This window comes from Schistocerca piceifrons, chromosome 8, assembly GCF_021461385.2.
Source record: "Schistocerca piceifrons isolate TAMUIC-IGC-003096 chromosome 8, iqSchPice1.1, whole genome shotgun sequence".
Taxonomy (NCBI): Eukaryota; Metazoa; Arthropoda; class Insecta; order Orthoptera; family Acrididae; genus Schistocerca; species Schistocerca piceifrons.
The window spans coordinates 45,225,192-45,243,964 of record NC_060145.1 but is presented as its reverse complement, the minus strand read 5'-3'; the positions used below and the strand labels follow the sequence as shown (position 1 = coordinate 45,243,964).

Genomic DNA, 18,773 nt, shown 5'->3' with positions numbered 1-18,773 from the left:
TCTTTTGTTTGCAAATCACACACTTATTCCAGTTTCAGGTGAAATGCTGTATAAGTTTTTAATATCACAGTACAGTATGATTCCTTCATAACTGGTATGACATTTCTCATGTAAATTGGTTTTCTGTCTGCAATTAAATGTTCTTTTGCTAAATCACCTTGTATTAAAATGAACAGTTGACAATTATCAATTACAAAGACATTGTTACATATTTCATGTCTCCATGTATGTTTTTATTTATAAAAAACTGAATCATTTTGTAAATTAATTTCATATTGGCAAGACACACTGGTTTTGCCAGGTTTTAATGGTAATGCTAATGATTTAATTTGAATATTTTTAATATACTTGTACTAGTACAACTATGGTGCTCCATCCACTTATTTCCATTTACAATAGGGTATTTGACTCCCTCCCCCCCTTTCTTTTTTTTTTTTTTTTTAGCAAGGAACCATTAGCAACATGAAATATGATGCAACCCCATGTCATGTCAGACAAATTAGAACTGAAATCTCCTGCTGTAAAACAAATGAAATGGTTTTGGATTTAAAGGAAGAAGTTAAAAAACATACTAGTTTTTAGAAATTATTCCCCTTCTACATTAATAGCATATATAAATCTATACAGAAACTGCTACGTAGTTTTAGCAACTGAAGTTACAGGGCAATGAACCAGTCTATAACAACAAAATGAATATTATACATATGAAAACCATCATTCCTTAAGTTAATGGCATTTTCTGTATACCATAAAAATTGATTTTCCACAGACAACAACTTGGAAAGACTATTTACATTCATGATAATGATGAATTATATACATTGAAATTAAGTGAATTATTGCACATTTCAAAACACTGATTCTCTATCAATAAATTAAACTTTGGAACATCAGAGGTTTTGTCCAAATTGTTATTTGTCAATACAATAGAACAAAATGTTCTTACTTAATCAAATGTGTATATGTACAATATTTCTTATCATCACTGTGGAAATCCTTTCACCTAAAATATTTAGAATACATTATGTACAGTCCAATTCTTATCACTGCATGGAATGGTCCAACTGATTATGTAAAATGAATGCCAGATATTAATAAATGGGTGCATACATATATTGATGTTCCTGGCATGAATACGATTCAAAATGAAGTCCATGTTTGAAGGTATATGGTGACATAACAGTCTAAATATATCAGCACTGTTCAAAAACTAAAAGAATATTGCATACATAGATACTTTCAGCAAATAAAAATGGAAGAATAAATTGTTGTATAGGAAACTAATGCAAAACATGTACAAGACTGTGCTTCGGCTTCCAAAATATTATTGTTGAATCTGATAGACAGACCAAAAAACTCAAGACTAAACTACAAAAATGTGAGAATATACATTATACATTACATAGAACATTACTTAGTCTTACAAATATTTACATCATTGTAATGTGTATGTAAACAATGGAGTTTATGAAGATGAATAAGATATTATATTAACAACTAACAGATCATGACACAAATATAAAATTCAGCTAGAATACATCAGGTTGCTGCTCAGTTTAACGCATTCTAGCTTCACTGTACTGATGTAGTCCATGAGTGTTTAAAATTGCACCAGGAACACATATGTTTTCTTTATTTATCTCTTTAAAAACTTACTTACTGAAAGTTGTCATGGCTATTGTTCTAAGAAGAAAAATCGTATAGTGTCAGTTCTGAGGTATATCACACAGCATTCTTGTATACAATTCCTTATTATATTTTTGGGACTGAAACTTAGTTTTACTGTAACAGTGCTAAAAGATAATTGAAAAATAGCACTCAACTTATATCACTCTTAGGGGAGTTTATAGGTAACATATTAGAGCTCATTTCCAACGATACAATTCTCTTTTATTGCCACATACCAACCACAAATTGTATGTCAACTCTGAGTATTAAATGCTCCATGTACATCACTCAGCACAATCTCTATAGAAAACAAAATTGTACTCGAAGAAAGTAAGTTCAGGGACTTCAGCTGATCGCGTGCACAGCTTCTGAAAATAAAAATATTTCATTATATTACTCAAAATCTTATTGTATAGATGATATTATTTAAATATAATGGAGGGAAACATTCCATGTGGGAAAAATATATCTAAAAACAAAGATGATGTAACTTACCAAACGAAAGCGTTGGTACGTCTATCAACATACCAATGCTTTCGTTTGATAAGTTACATCATCTTTGCTTTTAGATATATGATGTTATTTGAATATACTCCAGAGTAGTGTCACGTAATTATTTATTTTTTCCTAGCATATTAAGGATCTTGAACACTATCTTACGTTTAATTCTCACATACTTCTTGAAGATCTCATAGAATATAACACTGGAATGAGCACATTAATCATTTATAGGTGAGTGATTGCCTTTCTTAATTTTTGTTAAGTTAACAACAATAAATAATGTTGTTTACTCCCGGGGCCTTGTTTCGGCTTAGGTCCTTCAATGCTCTGTGAAATTCTCCCATTTCATTTTCATCTATGTCCTCTTCCATTTCCACAATATTGCCCTCAAGCACATTGCCCTTGCATAGACCCTCTGTATTCTCCTTCCACCTTTCTGCTTTCCCTTCTTTGCTTAAGACTGTTTTCCATCTGAGCTCTTGATATTCTCTTTAATTTTTCTGTAGGCAGTATCTATCATACCCCTAGTGATATAGGCTTCAACATCTACTTTTTATTCAATGGAAATTTCTTTGAACAAGCAGATGGAATAGTGTTGCGCTGCTTGCTATCACCACTGCTGGCCAGAATGTCTACGGAGGTGGAGGGATTTGAAAAATTAGTCCTTGAGTCAACAGTGCTTTTTTTTTTTATATGTAGATGGTACATTTGTAATCTGCTCACACTGATTATGTCATCTACAAGACTTCCTGTGACACCTGAATTTGCTATGCCAGAACATCAAATTCATGATGGAGATAGAAGAAAACAAACTACCATTTCTGGATGTGCTTCTCAAGCAAAGACCAGATGGTACACTATGGCACAGCATCTACCATAAACAGATACATCCACATTTGTACTAGCACACCTCCAGCTTTGATGTGCCTTCACAATGAGGTATCCTACACACACTAATGCACAGAGCAGATGAAATCTCTGACTGTGACAATCTACCGGCCAAACTGCAGCACTTACAGGCCATGCTCCAGATGGACGATTCCACCAACCACCAGACACAATATACCTTAAGACCAAAGAAACTGAGACTATAATCTGCTGGGGATGAAGAGAAGCCTGTTACATTGACAATCCTCCCATTTGTTGGGAACATATCAGCAAAAACTGGAAGAACAGTCCAGAAACAAAACATCATTTATGTGTTCTGCTCACCAGCTAAGACCTAGATCAGTCAAGAATGATGTAGGACTCCAGAAACTGAGAATCTACCACACCCCTTGCCAGTGTGAGAAAATTTATGTAGGTCAGACTATCTAGACGGTATAGGACAGAGGCACTGAGCATAAACCCCACACAGACAATGAATGGCCGACAAAGATCACTGTGGTAGAGCACTGCATCTCCCATGGATGTAACACGAATTACAACACCAAGTTGTTGTAACAATCCAACACCTTTTGGAATTATATTCTAAAAGAAGCAGTAGAGATCTGACTTCAAGATGGACTAATAAATAAAGACAGCGGCTTTCAATTAAGCAAGGCCTCGGACCCAGCCTTGAGCGTGATCAAAGCTCGGCAGCAAGCTGCATGCAAATCCACTCCCATCATAACAACAGAATAAGACAAAGGTGTACCCAGGAGCTGATGTAGACTCAGATCACATTTTAGTAGTGATGTAGTTCAAGAGACTAGTCAGGATGGATCTATATACAGAGAAACGGAATACGGAAGTGGTAACGAATGAAGACATATACCTGAAGTACTCTAAGGCTATAGATGCTGCGATAAGGAATAGCTCAGAAGGCAGTTCCGTTGAAGAAGAACAGACATCTCTATAAAGGGCAATCACAGACGTCAGAAAGACAAACATATGAACAAAGAAGGTAACAGCAGAGAAACTATGGGTAACAGAAAAAATACTTCAGTTGATCGATGAAAGAAGGAAGTACAAAAGCCGGTCGGTGTGGCCGTGCGGTTCTAAGCGCTTCAGTTTGGAACCGCGTGACCGCTACGGTCGCAGGTTCGAATCCTGCCTTGGGCATGGATGTGTGTGATGTCCTTAGGTTAGTTAGGTTTAAGTAGTTCTAAGTTCTAGGGGACTGATGACCACAGATGTTAAGTCCCATAGTGCTCAGAGCCATTTTTGAAGTACAAAATGTTGGAGACATTCAGGAATAAAGAAATAAAAGTCACTTAGGAACAAAATAAATAGTAAGTGCAGGGAAGCTAAGACAAAATGGTTGCATGAAAAACGCGAAGAAATGAAAAAGAAATGATTGTCTGAAGGACTGTGTCAGCATATAGAAACAACAAAACACCTTTGGTAAAATTAAAAGCAAGGGTGATAACATCAGGAGTGCAATGGGAATTCCACTGTTAAATGCAGAGGAAAGAGAGGATAGGTGGAAAGAGTACATTGAAGATCTCTATGATGGGAAGACTTGCCTAATGTGATAGAGGAAGAAGCAGGAGTTGATATAGAAGAGATAGGGGATCCAGTATTGGAATAAGAATTTAAAAGGGCTTTGGAAGACTTAAGATCAAATAAAGCAGAAGGGACAGATAATAAACCATCTGAATTTCTCAAGTCAATGGAGGAAGTGGCGACAAAACAACTATTCACATTGGTAAGCAGAATGTATGAATCTGTCGATATACCATCTGACTTTCAGAAGAATATCTTTCATACCGCTCCAAAGACTCCAAGAGCTGACAGCCATGAAAATTATCACACAGTCAGTTTAACAGTTCATGCATTCATGCTGCTGACAAGAATAATTTACAGATGAATGGAAAAGAAAATTGAGGATGTGTTAGATTATGATCATTTTGATTTTAGGAAAGGTAAAGGCACCAGAGAGGCAGTTCTGATGTTGTGTCTGATAATGGAAGCAAGGCTAAAGAAAGTCAAGACATGTTCATAGGATTTGTTGACCTGGAAAAAACATTTGACAATGTCAAATGGTGCAAGATGTTCAAAATTCTGAGAAAAATAGGGTTAAGCTGTAGCGAGACATGGGTAATATACAATATGTACAAGTCTGAGGAAGGAACAATAAGAGTAGAAGACCAAGAACGAATTGATCAGATTAAAAAGGATGTAAGATAGGGATGTAGTCTTTCACCCCTACAGTTCAATCTATACACTGAAGAAGCAGTGATGGAAATAAAAGAAAGCTTCAAGAGTGGAATTAAAATACAAGGAGAAAGGATATCAATGATCATATTCATGAAGACATAGCTATCCTCCGTGAAAGTGAAGAAGAGTTACAGGATCTGCTGAATGGAATGAACAGTCTAACAAGTACAGAATATGGACTGAGAGTAAATTGAAGAAAGATGGAAGTAATAAGAAGTATCAGAAATGAGAACAGTGAGAAACTTAACATCAGGACTGATGGTCACAAAGGAAGGGAAGTTAAGGAGTTCTGCTAACTACGCAGCAAAATAACCAATGACAGACGGAGCAAGGAGGACATCAGACTGGCAATGGCAAAAAGGGCATTCCTGGCCAAGAGAAATCTGTTAGTATCAAACATAGCCTTAATTTGAGAAAGAAATTTCTGAGAATGTGTGTTTGGAGCACAGCATTGTATGGTAGTGAAACATGGACTATGGGAAAACTGGAACAGAAGAGAGTCAAAGCATTTGAGATGTGGTGCTACAGAAGAATGTAGAAAATTAGGTAGACTGATAAGGTAAGGAATGAGGAGATTCTGTGCAGAATCAAAGAGGAAAGGAATACATGGCAAATACCTGCAAGAAGAAGGGACAAGATGGTATGATGTCAGTTAATACAGGGAATAACTTGTAGAGGGTAAAAAAAACTGTAGAGGACAACAGAGACTGGAATATGTCCAGCAAATAACTGATGATGTAGGTTGCAAGTGCTAGGCACAGGAGAGGAATAATTCATGGAGGGTTGAATCAAACCATTCTTTGACTGGGGCAAAAAAAAAAAAAAAAAAAAGTGTGTGTGTTTGTGTGTGGGGAGGGGGGGGGGCAGACAGAGGTAGAGAAGGAGAAGAAGATGACGTCACTCGTTGCCACGCCAGCAGAGACCCATGTCTGATGCTGGCTGTGATGCTGCTACTGATGATCCTGGATCGACCCCCAATCTCATGCTTTCCCCACCACCACACTAGATCAGTGCCCAGAAGCATCCGGCTGGAGGTTGCAGGGAGCAGGGGACACTGAATACAAAGGCGGCTCCTGGCAGAAATCGATCAGTCATTAGGAAGATGGCAAGAAGTCAGCTCACCAAAATATTATACCTTCTGGGTGATACCATCCAGCTGAATACTTGAGAAATATTCAACATTTCCCTGTACCAGGAAAACCTAAAATCATACTAATGTTAATGAGAAATGCATTTGTTTCCAGTTGAATGCAATATGGTTTTGGGCATACACGGATTACTCAGCGGCCTATAAACATGTAGGTGAAATAGAGATATTACATGAAGTTTGAATGTTATTCAAGGGTATACGTAAGACATTAAAGACACTAAATACATAATATCTTTTGTAATAGCTGTGAAAGGATCATGAATATTATAGAAATTGCCCAACAAATATTTTGCACCATCCTCGTGACTTACATAGTTCGTGCCTTTTTGACTGGATACCTCTTTCTTAATACTATTTCAACCACAGGAATCCGCCACAGACTGTCACCAGTGTACTGGAGGTAAAAGTAAACCTGCATCCTCACTGGCTCACACTACGTTTCCAATCATAAACAGGATAATGCACCGAGCGAGGTGGCGCAGTGGTTAGCACACTGGACTCGCATTCGGGAGGACGACGGTTCAATCCCGTCTCCGGCCATCCTGATTTAGGTTTTCCGTGATTTCCCTAAATCGTTTCAGGCAAATGCTGGGATGGTTCCGTTGAAAGGGCACGGCCGATTTCCTTCCCCATCCTTCCCTAACCCGAGCTTGCGCTCCGTCTCTAATGACCTCGTTGTCGACGGGACGTTAAACACCACTAACCTAACCTAACCAGGATAATGCACTTGTGAACACAGTTTAAGTCAGTCAATATGGTTTCAAGAATCATTTCAAGTGTAGACTGCATGTGAGCATTGTCACTTTATGGCAAGAAGGATTGTCAGGACAGGAAGTTTCCCACCAAATTGATGTACACCACAGCAGTGTCATTCAAACACTCAACCTCTATTGTGAGGCATAAAACATTGAAGAACTGCCTCATAGTGGTCATCTGCAGTCAACAATGCCTCCTGGTAACTGCTGTCTACAAATTATTGTTGCTGGACTAAAAATTCCACTTCAGTTGTAAATAATTTGCCTGTTCAAAGAGATTTTGGGATTGCAGCTGGTCGTTGTAAACTTCATTCCACGATATTGCAGCTGGACAACTGCCAGCCATCTTCAGGTGAGCCAAACGAGGACTGACAAAGATGTTTCCCTCTCCGTCTTATATAGTGTGCTGATGGTACTGCTGCGCATGCGTTTAAGTCGCGGAGACAGAAGTACCACACTGTCCAGTGGCAGTGCCCTTGCTGGTGGAACTGCAAGACTCAGCTGCCATTGGTATTGTCACTGGCTGAAGCTATCGAAGTCTTCTAGCGTCTTCCTCTCAAGCAAATTTTGGAGATGACAGGATTCCACATGTTATTCAGTTGGTAACCACTATCACGGTTCATTAGATTTTCCGCAACGTGTATTTCAGCAGATTATTTGATAATGGAGTCCCAAAAGGTTGTTGCTGTGGCCAGAATCAAAGTTTTGTCATACTCCATTAAATTTCCGTTGGAATTACAGTGTTCAGCAACTGCAGACTTACTGGGTTGAAGTAGGCAAGTGCAACGTTCATGTTCCATACAACGCTCTTCCACTATATGCGTTGTATGTCCCATATACGCCATACCACATTGATATGGTATTTTATAAATTCCCGCCTTCCACAGTAACAAATCAACCTTCACCAATCCCAGCAGATCTGAAATCTTAGGAGGTGGACGAAAAACCACTTTCACATGAAAATGATTAAGAATCCTCACTATTTTGAAGGAGGTATTTCCAACGAAGGGAAGAAAACCTAGGGACTTGGTTGGCGCGTTCTCCTCTTTATCCACTTCCCAGTTCCTGGCTTTATTTGAGAAGGCCCTGTTAATTTGCTGGGTCGAGTATCCGTTGTCTCTGAACACCGTTCTTAAATGTGAAAGTTCCGTAGGCAAATTCTCTGCATCTGACACTGTATGTGCCGTGTGCACAAGGGTTTTAGGCACACTCATAGTTTGGGATGATGATGGCACAAGGGTTTTAGGCACACTCATAGTTCGGGATGATGATGGCAACTTGAAGAATGAAGTACAAATCAGTGTGAGTGGGCTTATGATAAACAGAATGTCCCACCAAGCCATCACTCTTCCATTTAACCAAAACATCCAGGAATGGAAGGCAACCATCTTTCTCTAGTTCCATAGCACAGCGCTCGCCAGGTCAACATCATATGCACACATGACCATCACTTGCATGCAGGAAGAATCTGGTTTCATTGCTGAAGACCACAGCACACCACTGCATCTTCAAAGTTATCCTCAGATTGTATCAGTTGAATGATGCACATTGAAGCTGTGGCGTTAGTGGAAGACTGGCAAGAGGGGTGAATGCCTGTCATTCCATTATTATAATCATTTCACAACAGTTCATGTTGCTGACAAGTCTGGGTTCACAAGCCCTCTTTATCTGTGCTGTGGTAGCTGTACAATCTGTCATTGGTGCCATTACAACACAACAATCCTGGTGGGTGTCTGTGCTGAGTGGACATCCAGACCATTGTCTATGGGTGTGAGAATATTCACTTGTTCACTGATATTAGCATCATAGCACAACAGATGCAGCACATCCAACTTCTGTGGCATTTCTCTGAAAGGACCGTGCTGCCACTTAGAAGGCTTCAGTCAGACCCCTTTCAAACTCACTCTGTTGGCTGCAGGAAGCACAAGTGCATCTCCATGGCACGGTTGCCTGTTTGCTTCCCATGTTTAAACCCTCTGGCTGTGAGTATTCCCTGTTAAAGGGTAGACATTGATGGCACTCTGGTAACTATGCCACTGCATAGCTGATAGCATGTCTGTTGGCAGATGACATTGAAACCGTTATCAGTACATTCCCCTGGTGGCATATGCTGTCACTAGATCAAAATCAATGTTGTCTTTCGAGGTGCACTAATTTTTTTTCTGCCAGCATAATTCATAGCCCTCAACCACCTTGGTCCTACATAACTACAAGACTCGACTGCCTCTGCTTTTAGCTTTTTTCTAAGAAACTCATTTCTGCTGTAGTTTGGGTCCACTTAAAAGGCCTCACCTTGTCACAAACCCAAATTTAACTATTGTTGGACATGAAAGGACATATTTTCCTTTACTCATTCCTTTCAGTGAAAGCATCTTTTCTACCCACACACTATTGACCACAGTCAGCGGAAAAGCCACACTGAGTCTTGTGTAATCCAGTTACAACAGGTGACACAGTAAGGTGGATTCTTTTCATCCATTATGTTTTGTCTACTCCCTTCAATAATCAAATTTTTTGCTAGTTTTTATCTTATTTTCAATAATTTATCTATTGGCATGTGACTCATACATGAAAGTTTCAAGATTTTAATTAGATCTAATTTCACTTGACTTTACTGTTCAGGTTATCATTTTGGTTGTTCTGTTTACATTGCTGTAATTAGTTTTCATTAGTGCACTCACAATTTGAAGCTATAATTAACTGACATTAGTACTACAGTCCACACCATGAAAACTTATGAGCTAATTTGCAAAACCAAAACCTACACCTTTTGCAAGCTAACTTTTCTGACTTCCAATAATGTATTTCAAATTACCTGAAACTAGTTATATTCTGATATAATTAAATTTGAAGTTCTGAGCCACTACCAATGTTTATCAGAGCTTTTGCCCCAACCACTTTTGATTCTAATTTTTGACTACACACTTTTGTTACCATAATTTTTCTGTTCAATGTAACATATAGCACTTATTAATTAACTCACTAATTATAACTTCATGTAATTTACCTCAATTTGCAATATGGCACTTATACAGTAAACAAGGAGATTCACACTGTATGAGAACAATAGTCTCCATGTATTTTTCTAAATTTCTACATTTTCTATATGCCGAAATTGCATTAGTTCTGATAGTTCATCCGAAATAGCAAAATCCAACCTAGTCAATTTTCAAAGCCCAATGTAATTTATGAAATAATAGTCTTTTCTTATGCCCATCTATAAGTAGTTGGATGTCATCCACAATCAGCACTCTATGATTCAAAGCCCCACAAATAAGACCTATTTCAGGTGCACTCTCAGTGTTGGCTCATGCCACAATCATGCACATTTTGCACACAAAATAACTGCACTGGCAACTGTGAGACTCATTAATATTAATGTCTGAAGACTGAGTATTACAGTAACTCAAGGTAATGAACAGTTTTAACTGAACTGTGTTGTGATTAGCAAGAGATGTGGAAGGACACCGTCATCGTAATGATTGGTTGTTAGACATGGGTAAGTTCATTATGGACTGAATTAATTGAAGTACCACAATGTATTTTTCCTTGGTGAACTACTACAGGATAGTACTAACTGTGAACTTTGATCTTTTTGTCTAAATGTGTATTGTGTTTTCTGCCACAATAAAACAATTAACATCACCACGGTCTGTTATTAGGTAATGCAGGTGCTGAGCTAGTTCAGCGCACTAATACATTTTTGTTGTTGAAGAATTGGTCACTGTTATTAATAACTGAATTTAGTGAAGAATAAATGTATGTGTCAGTACAATCTAAATTATGGGCCATGTCCATTTCCAAGCAAACGTCATCCCACACTCAAATAAGACTTTCAGCTTCAACAGGACCAAGAGTGATGCTGCTGAAGAAAAGACTGTAACAATCAGGTCAGTATTGCTATACACCTCCTCCCAACCGTATGCCTTCCTTCCTCCTATCATCAATACAAGATAATTTTACAGAAAATCATCGTTTCCAACTTGGCTTAACATTACTTCCCCAGATCCCTTCCCATTGAGTTCAAGATCCACATATCCAACTCCATTGCTTTGCCTCCTATCATGGTTGGTTACTAGATCCTCACAGAAAGACCTTCTAAAATCTCACACAATTATTTACAGTCTCTGTAACTACACATCAGACAAATCATTCCATACACTGTGTTTCTTTTACCATTACTAGTTTCTTGTTATTGTTCATGTTACACTTCTCTACACCTGAATCCCTGAAGTCCATGGTCTTTCTACTGTAGAACTCTATCTGTTTTGGAGGGCAAATCTGTAAACAAATCCACAGAGCTGCCAAGTGGATACCAACAAACCCATCACCACTGCTAACTTGTCACCAACCAGTATTTCTTTTAATACCCAGGCTTTTATAAATTGTATCAAATCCTTATTAATGCAATATTACAATTCATCTATATGCTACTTCTTTTACCAGTCCTGCACCCCACAGGCCATCCTCTTTTGGAGGGCACAAGTCCAAAACTTGTCCCATACACCCACCCACCACATCGTACAGCTGTACCCAGTGCAAAGGCAAGGCTATGTGTGAGAGCAGCCAGGTATTAATATAGCAACTACGCTGAAATTACTGTACTGTATTCTATGTGGGTATTACAACTAATCAGCTGCATGTGGACACGAACAGCCACTACTAAACTTTTGCTACCTGCAAACTCAACACCTTAGTGCCTTAACTTGCTGCACATCACAAGAACAATAACTTTAATTTATGCTTCAACACTTCTGCAGTTTGGATGTTCTTTCCAAAGCCAGCAGGTAAAAACTACCTGTTCAGGACATCCCACTCTCTCACATATCCTTTGTTTAACTTCCATGAGACCCCAACCTCAGCCAGTCTGTTGCCATTACTCTTTTACCTCCTTTCATTTTCCACGCCATTTGTCATACATCACCTCTCCTGCATTCCAAAATTTGGCTATTCCATCTCTACCCCACATGTCTTCCCCTTCCTTGCTGATCCAGTCCTATACTTCCCCAAACCGTCTGCTTTGGCTGTCACTAGTAAACAATTAATGTCTCCATAAAAATGCATGTTTACTTGGCTCAGCTTGTAAGAAAGAATGTGGGCTTCTACTGAAAAAGAGGGGATACTGTAACTTGGAAACCTGGACATCTTTTGGGTGGCCATCAAGTATCTTTAAGTTGTAGTCCCCAATTTCTGTTTGTTGTTCCCACTCTGGAATTTCTATTAATGTAATATAGTTGAAGTTGTAATTTTTGTAAGTAATACAATATCAAACACCTCATTTATCCTAAGTAGCGTGAAAGTGGACAAGTCACTTTTGTCTCTGAAATGTTTTAGTTCACTGATTGTTGGAATTAATGCAATTGTCTTGGCTCAGTGATTTTTGACAAATTTTCAGTTTATCACCCTTAAATAACACTCACAAAATGTTAAAGACTATTATTAGTTGGTTTTGTTAAATTGAAAAATAGCTGGAGATAACTGAGCACAGAATAATGACAGTAGCAAGTGTCCTTTTTATTTTTGAAGTTATTTTACATAAATCACAGATATAATGATTAAAATTGCACTCTCAACACTTTTGAAGTGCAAACTGATGTTTGGCATTAAATTTACAGTATCAAGGAAGTCAATGAGATTGTACACAACAGTGCACTCTAATGCTCAAGACACACCAGTTAAATGTTGATCAGTTTATGAACACTGGGAGATAATATACTATAATTATTGGGTACAAGTCAACTTAAGTTGACTAAAAAGGAAGATACTGATGTCAGTAAGCTGGGATAATATTTTGTAATATGTGTCAACAGACCTATACTCAACCTATCAAAGCCTACTTCAGAAACAATTCTCATGTTTACATTTCTTACTGAATATAATGTTTGCTTACTACTACTACTACTACTAATTCTCACTCTCTATTTTTAATGAATCAGAAACAACACTTAATATACAGGATGTTAGAGGTAAAAGTGTAGATACTTTTATTGGTGGCACAAGAAGTGTACTGATCAACATTAATTAAGTATTTACTTAAACTGCAGAATAATAAATGTAGTTATTATGGTTTTAGGTTGGTTAGCACCTCCAAGTACTAGTGACAATCCATTAATGTTTTTTTACCACTGGGCAGCAGGCCAGGTATTGAAGGTGGATGTATGGACATGAATGGTTAGTCCATACTGACAGGTGTAGTCCACTTAGTGGTGCAATTACGACTGTGCAGCAAACATTAGGTGGTAAGTTATGTGACATGATTGCTGTAAGACTGTTGTACACAGAGAAAAAACAACTAACACACTGAGGTGGGTATATATTAAGGTACCAATGGTTATAATATCTGCAATTATACCGCAAGCACCCTGTATACTGCAATAAAAATTACTTTCACTTAAAAGTTTACACTGGTTTGTAGGGTGTAAATATTTTAAATCCAGGTGTGGATATTGATATGCAGATAAAATATGTTAATATAACCATCACAAAAAGTTAAGATATAAAAGTTGTTCTGCGTAGAAATACTTACAGTGAGAGGCCTTATAGTAGGAATTCGATAACGGTACATTGCTCGGACAAAAGACCGCACTGGGATGTGGAACACTTGCTCCTGCATTTGCATCTGCCCCTGTGCAGGAGCTTGAACTTGGCTAGGACCCTGGGCTTGGACCTCACTCATCCGCTCATCAGGTGCTCTGAGGTCAGAACCACCCAGTGCTCTGGGACACACTGACCTTGGCTCCCCCACAATGCAGGCTTCCACTTGTTGGGTGTGCCTGCATAAATCCATTTGCAACATACTTTAGATCAAACAGAATACATTTAACTGTGTCATTAGAAGGTCCATTATCAACAGAGTTTCCTGCTTTTAGAACAAATCTATCCACTTTAATGAGATTTCTCCATTAAAAAATAAGTGAAACAGGATTACTGAACCAATAACAAATGGTGCAGGGGTTGTACAGCCAAATCATTCATTTAAGAACACAGAGGGTATGTGCATAATTCTCAAAACATGAAGTAGTTCATCCATCAGTAGAAAGTTTAGCAGAGAATACTGATAAAGTGAGAGAAATGTTGCAGTAAATGAATCAAAAGTAATATTTGATTAATAACCAATGGACAAAGAAATGGAAAGTGAATGAAGAAGAGCACAAAAGAGGAGGCGGAGATGAAACAAAATTTATAATGAGACTACGCAAACGATGAAATGAACATAAATTATGGAGAGCCGGCCCACATCATTAAGGGTTTAGAAGAACTTCACAATGGAAAATCCAGGTTGGTTTAGAAAACTAGTGTTTGAAGAGCTAATCCATATGACATGAATGGTAAAACAAATGTGTGTTCTCACAGATAATTGGCCCCAAAGTTACATACATTTTGCCAGTAACTGAAATATGTGCTTTGTCATTAGTCATCAACTCCACATCAGGCTTTTTAACCACTTGTTACTTCTCACTTAATTGCACACCCACTTCCTTTCCTTCACATTTGATTTGTTAATTTTTTTTTTTTTTTTTTTTTTGACTAATTGTACGAGGTTTGTTCAAAATAAAACTGAACTTCTGTTATAATACCTCTATTGCTAACTGTATAACATTTTACGCACTGTACCCCTCAAAATAGTTCCCTATATGGGCAATACATTGTTCCTATCATTTCTTCCACTTTTGGAGAGCCTTCTGGAATGCATTTTGTGGGATGGCACACAGATCTCTTGTCGCATTGTCCTGAATCTCCTCTATGGTTTGGAAAAGATGTCCTGTCAACATGGTTTTAAGTTTGGGAAACATGAAAAAGTCTGCTGGGGCTATGTACAGAGAATATTGTGGATGGTGTAGAATGGAAATGTGATGGCTAAAGAGCTGCGAATAAGGAGTGACGTGTGAGCTGACGCATTGTCATGAGGCAACATCCAAGACTAGTTTTTCCACACTTCAGGCCTCTTCCTGCACACAGGATCACTCAAACTGACTAAAATTCACTTGTAGATCTCCTTGTTTACCACCTGACCAGGTGTTACAAACCCCAGAAAAAAAAAAAAAAAAAAAAAAAAAAAAAAACAACCAACTCATGCATGCTGGTTTTGAACAAGCAGACCCTTTGGCCACCCACTGCAACAGCTGCTTAAGAAATCAAATGTTTTGCCAAGTCTGTAGCAAAATTTCACATGAACAAGTTGTTCTTCAAGCTCTTTCATTGTCACTGTGTCACTAATCCAATGAACAGCTCGTACATGAGTTTCCTTGAGCTTGGCAACTAATGGTCACAGTGAAATGAGGCTAATGGCAGTTCGTTTGTAAACCTGCCGCTACATGAGCTCTGCAGCCACAGTGTGCTCCCTCTGCCATTTGGTGCACTATTTCAAAAGTTCAGTTTCTTTTTGAACACGTCTCATATGATGCATACTTTCTACTTTCTGTTTTACTTTGTAGTTATCACCTAACTACTTTTTTTCTTTTTTTTTTTTAAGGAAGGATTAAACATTCACCATTTAACTCATTTTTCAGTCAACCCTTCTCCAGTTATTGTTTTGTCATTTGATAAATGGACACATGCACATTCAATTTTTAGGTCTTTCACAGTATTTAATTATGTATGTCAGCTTGTCTAATAGCAATTACTTTTTTTGATGGAAAAATATATTTCTACTCATCACATAGAAGAAGCACTGAGTTGCAAACAGGCACAGTGAAAAGAGTGGCAGGTACAATGAAAAGACTGATAAACATTCGAGCATTCAGACAAAAAGTCCTTCTTCCGAAATAGGAAATTTACACAAAAACAACTCACACACACACACACACACACACACACACACACACACACACACACACACACACACACATGGCTATTATCCCCAACTGCTGGGGTGTGACTGCAACTGGATTTGAAGTGAGGAGCAGTAATGGGAGAGTGGTGGAGTTAAGGAGAATTTATGGGGTGGGGAGGGGAGGGATAGCAGGGTAGGGGTAGGATGTTGTGGCACTTGTTGGTGTGCGCATGGACATGGTGGGGACAGGACAGGGCTGCTTGGTGCAGAATCGGGATATTGCAGGGAGAGGAAAGAAGAGAAACATAGAGAGGGAGAAAAAATTATTAGATGCATTGGTGGAGTGGAGGGAACATATAGTGCTGGAGTGTGAATGCGCAATGGGACAGCTTGGTGGAGGACAGGGACTAGTGAAGGTTGAGGCCAGAGGTGATACAGGAATGAAAGACAAGTTGGAGAGAGAGTTCCCATGTGTGCAATTCAGAAAAGCTGGTGTTGGTAGAGAGGATCCAGATGGCACAAGCTGTGAAGCAGTCACTGAAGTGAAGCATATCAAGTTGAGCAGCATGTTCAGCAACTGGGTCATCCAGTTGCCTCTTGGCCATAGTTTGGCAGTGGTCATTCAAGTGGCCAGACAGCTTGTTAGTTATCATGCCCATGTAGCAAGGTCCACAGTAGATCACATGGCTGCTCTCCATTTATCAAATGACAAAACAATAACTGGGGAAGGGTTGACTGAAAGCCTTTGATGGGATAGAAGATTCCTGTGAAATGACTAGAGCAGCAGGTAGTGGGATGATGTGTGGTACAGGTCTTGTGCTATATCTCTTACAGCAATATGAACCATGAGACAAGGGCTTGGGAGCAGGTGTGGAGTAAGGACGGGCAAGAATATTGCATAGGGTTGATTGGTGGCAGAATACCACTGTGGGAGAAGTCGCGAGGACACGGGATACAATATTCCTCGTTGCAGGGCATGACAAGAGGTAGTCGAAACCCTGCAGAGAATGTGATTAAGTTACTCCAGTCCTGGGTGGTACTGAGTCACAAGAGGTGTGCTCCTCAGTTGCCAGACATTCGGTGTGTGGGAGGAGTTAGGTGACTGGAAAGTGAAGTTATGGGAGATTTGTTTTTGGACAAGGTTGGGAGGAAAATTTCAGCCTGTGAATGTCTCAGTGAGACCACTGGCATTTTTGAAGAGGGTCTGCTTGTCACTGCAGATGCAACGACCACAAGTGGCTAGGCTGTGTGTAGGGGACTCGTCGGTATGGAATGGGTGACAGCCATTGAAGTGGAGGTATTGTTGATAGTTGGTAGGTTTGATATGGATGGAGGTACTGATGTAGCTGTCCATGAGGTGGAGGTCGAAATTGAGGTTGTTGGGTTGGAGAGGACCACATGAAGTGAATAAGGAAGAAAGTGATGCGATTCTGGAGGAATGTGGGTAGGGTGTCCTGACTGTTGATGAAGATAATGAAGTTGTCATCACTGAATCTGAACCAAATGAGGGGTTTGAGTTTCTGGGTGGTTAGGAAGGATTCCTCCAAATGGCCCATGAATAGTTTGGCATAGGATGGTGCTGTGCAGGTTCCCATTTCTATACCATGTGTTTGTTTCTAGCCCGCATCTCATGGTCGTGCGGTAGCGTTCTCGCTTCCCACGCCCGGGTTCCCGGGTTCGATTCCCGGCGGGGTCAGGGATTTTCTCTGCCTCGTGATGGCTGGGTGTTGTGTGCTGTCCTTAGGTTAGTTAGGTTTAAGTAGTTCTAAGTTCTAGGGGACTGATGACCATAGATGTTAAGTCCCATAGTGCTCAGAGCCATTTTTTTGTTTGTTTCTAGGTGCTACCTTCAAAGGATAAATAACTGTAGGTGATGATACAGTTGATCATGATGATCCCAATACCCAACCGACCCCAATGCCATGGACATTGGGGATGTTAGTGCAGAAAGAAGTGGCATCAGCAGTGATGAGCATGGTCCTGGGTGGTAAAGGAATAGGAGCTATGGAGAGTCGCTGGAGGATATGACAGGTGTGTCTTGTATATAAGAGGAAGTCAAATGAAAACCAGATGTACGGAAACTCCAGGTTGAAATATCAACAATATTATGAAAAGGAGGTATTGCACACTGTAAAGATGACACGTTGATTCACAGCCAGACATAATGAAATGAATGTTACACATTGAGCTTTTGGCTAAAGTCTTCTTCAGAAATGAAACACACACACACACACACACACATACATATTCACATAAGCACGCACACCCCACCTCACGCACGCATGACCACTATCTCTGGGAACTCTGGAGCAGCTGGAGATAGCAGTCATGTGTGCATGAGGTGTGCTTTCTTGTGTGAATGTGTGTGTTTTCTTTTCAGAAAAGGGCTTTAGCCAACTCAATGTGTCAGCCTTACAGTGAGTAGAAATTTATCATTTTCATAATAATGTTAGGTAAACTGTTTATTATTTCACAGTAATCCTCACAACTGTTAATACATTTATCCCACGGTGAGACTGCATGTTCAATGCATTCATGGAAAAATATCTGCGCTTGCCTATAGAACCATTATTGCACCCAGGTGTGCACCTCATTGTATGGAGCAAATAGATGGTCACAAATGTCCTTCTTCAGAACAACAAAAATAGGAAATCACATAGGGAGAAAATGGAAATGAGTGTTTGGCGTCATTGGCCGGGAGGTCCCTTACGAGGCAGGTCTGGCTGCCTTGGTGCAGGTCTTATTACATTCGACACCACATTAGGCGACCTGCACACCAGATGGG

General features: G+C 39.3%; 1 protein-coding gene across 1 annotated transcript in view; it reads right to left on the bottom strand.

Annotated features, from left to right (window-relative positions):
• Positions 1 to 408: 408 nt before the first annotated feature.
• Positions 409 to 18,773, bottom strand: part of LOC124711663 (myelin regulatory factor) — a 334,494-nt gene continuing 316,129 nt past the window's right edge. Inside the window, exons 21-22 of the mRNA XM_047241854.1 lie at positions 13,742 to 13,988; positions 409 to 2,036 (exon numbers count right to left, since the gene is read on the bottom strand). Coding sequence (XP_047097810.1) covers positions 1,953 to 2,036; positions 13,742 to 13,988 — 331 coding nt within the window. The 3' untranslated portion in view covers positions 409 to 1,952. The remainder of the gene's footprint in view (positions 2,037 to 13,741; positions 13,989 to 18,773) is intronic.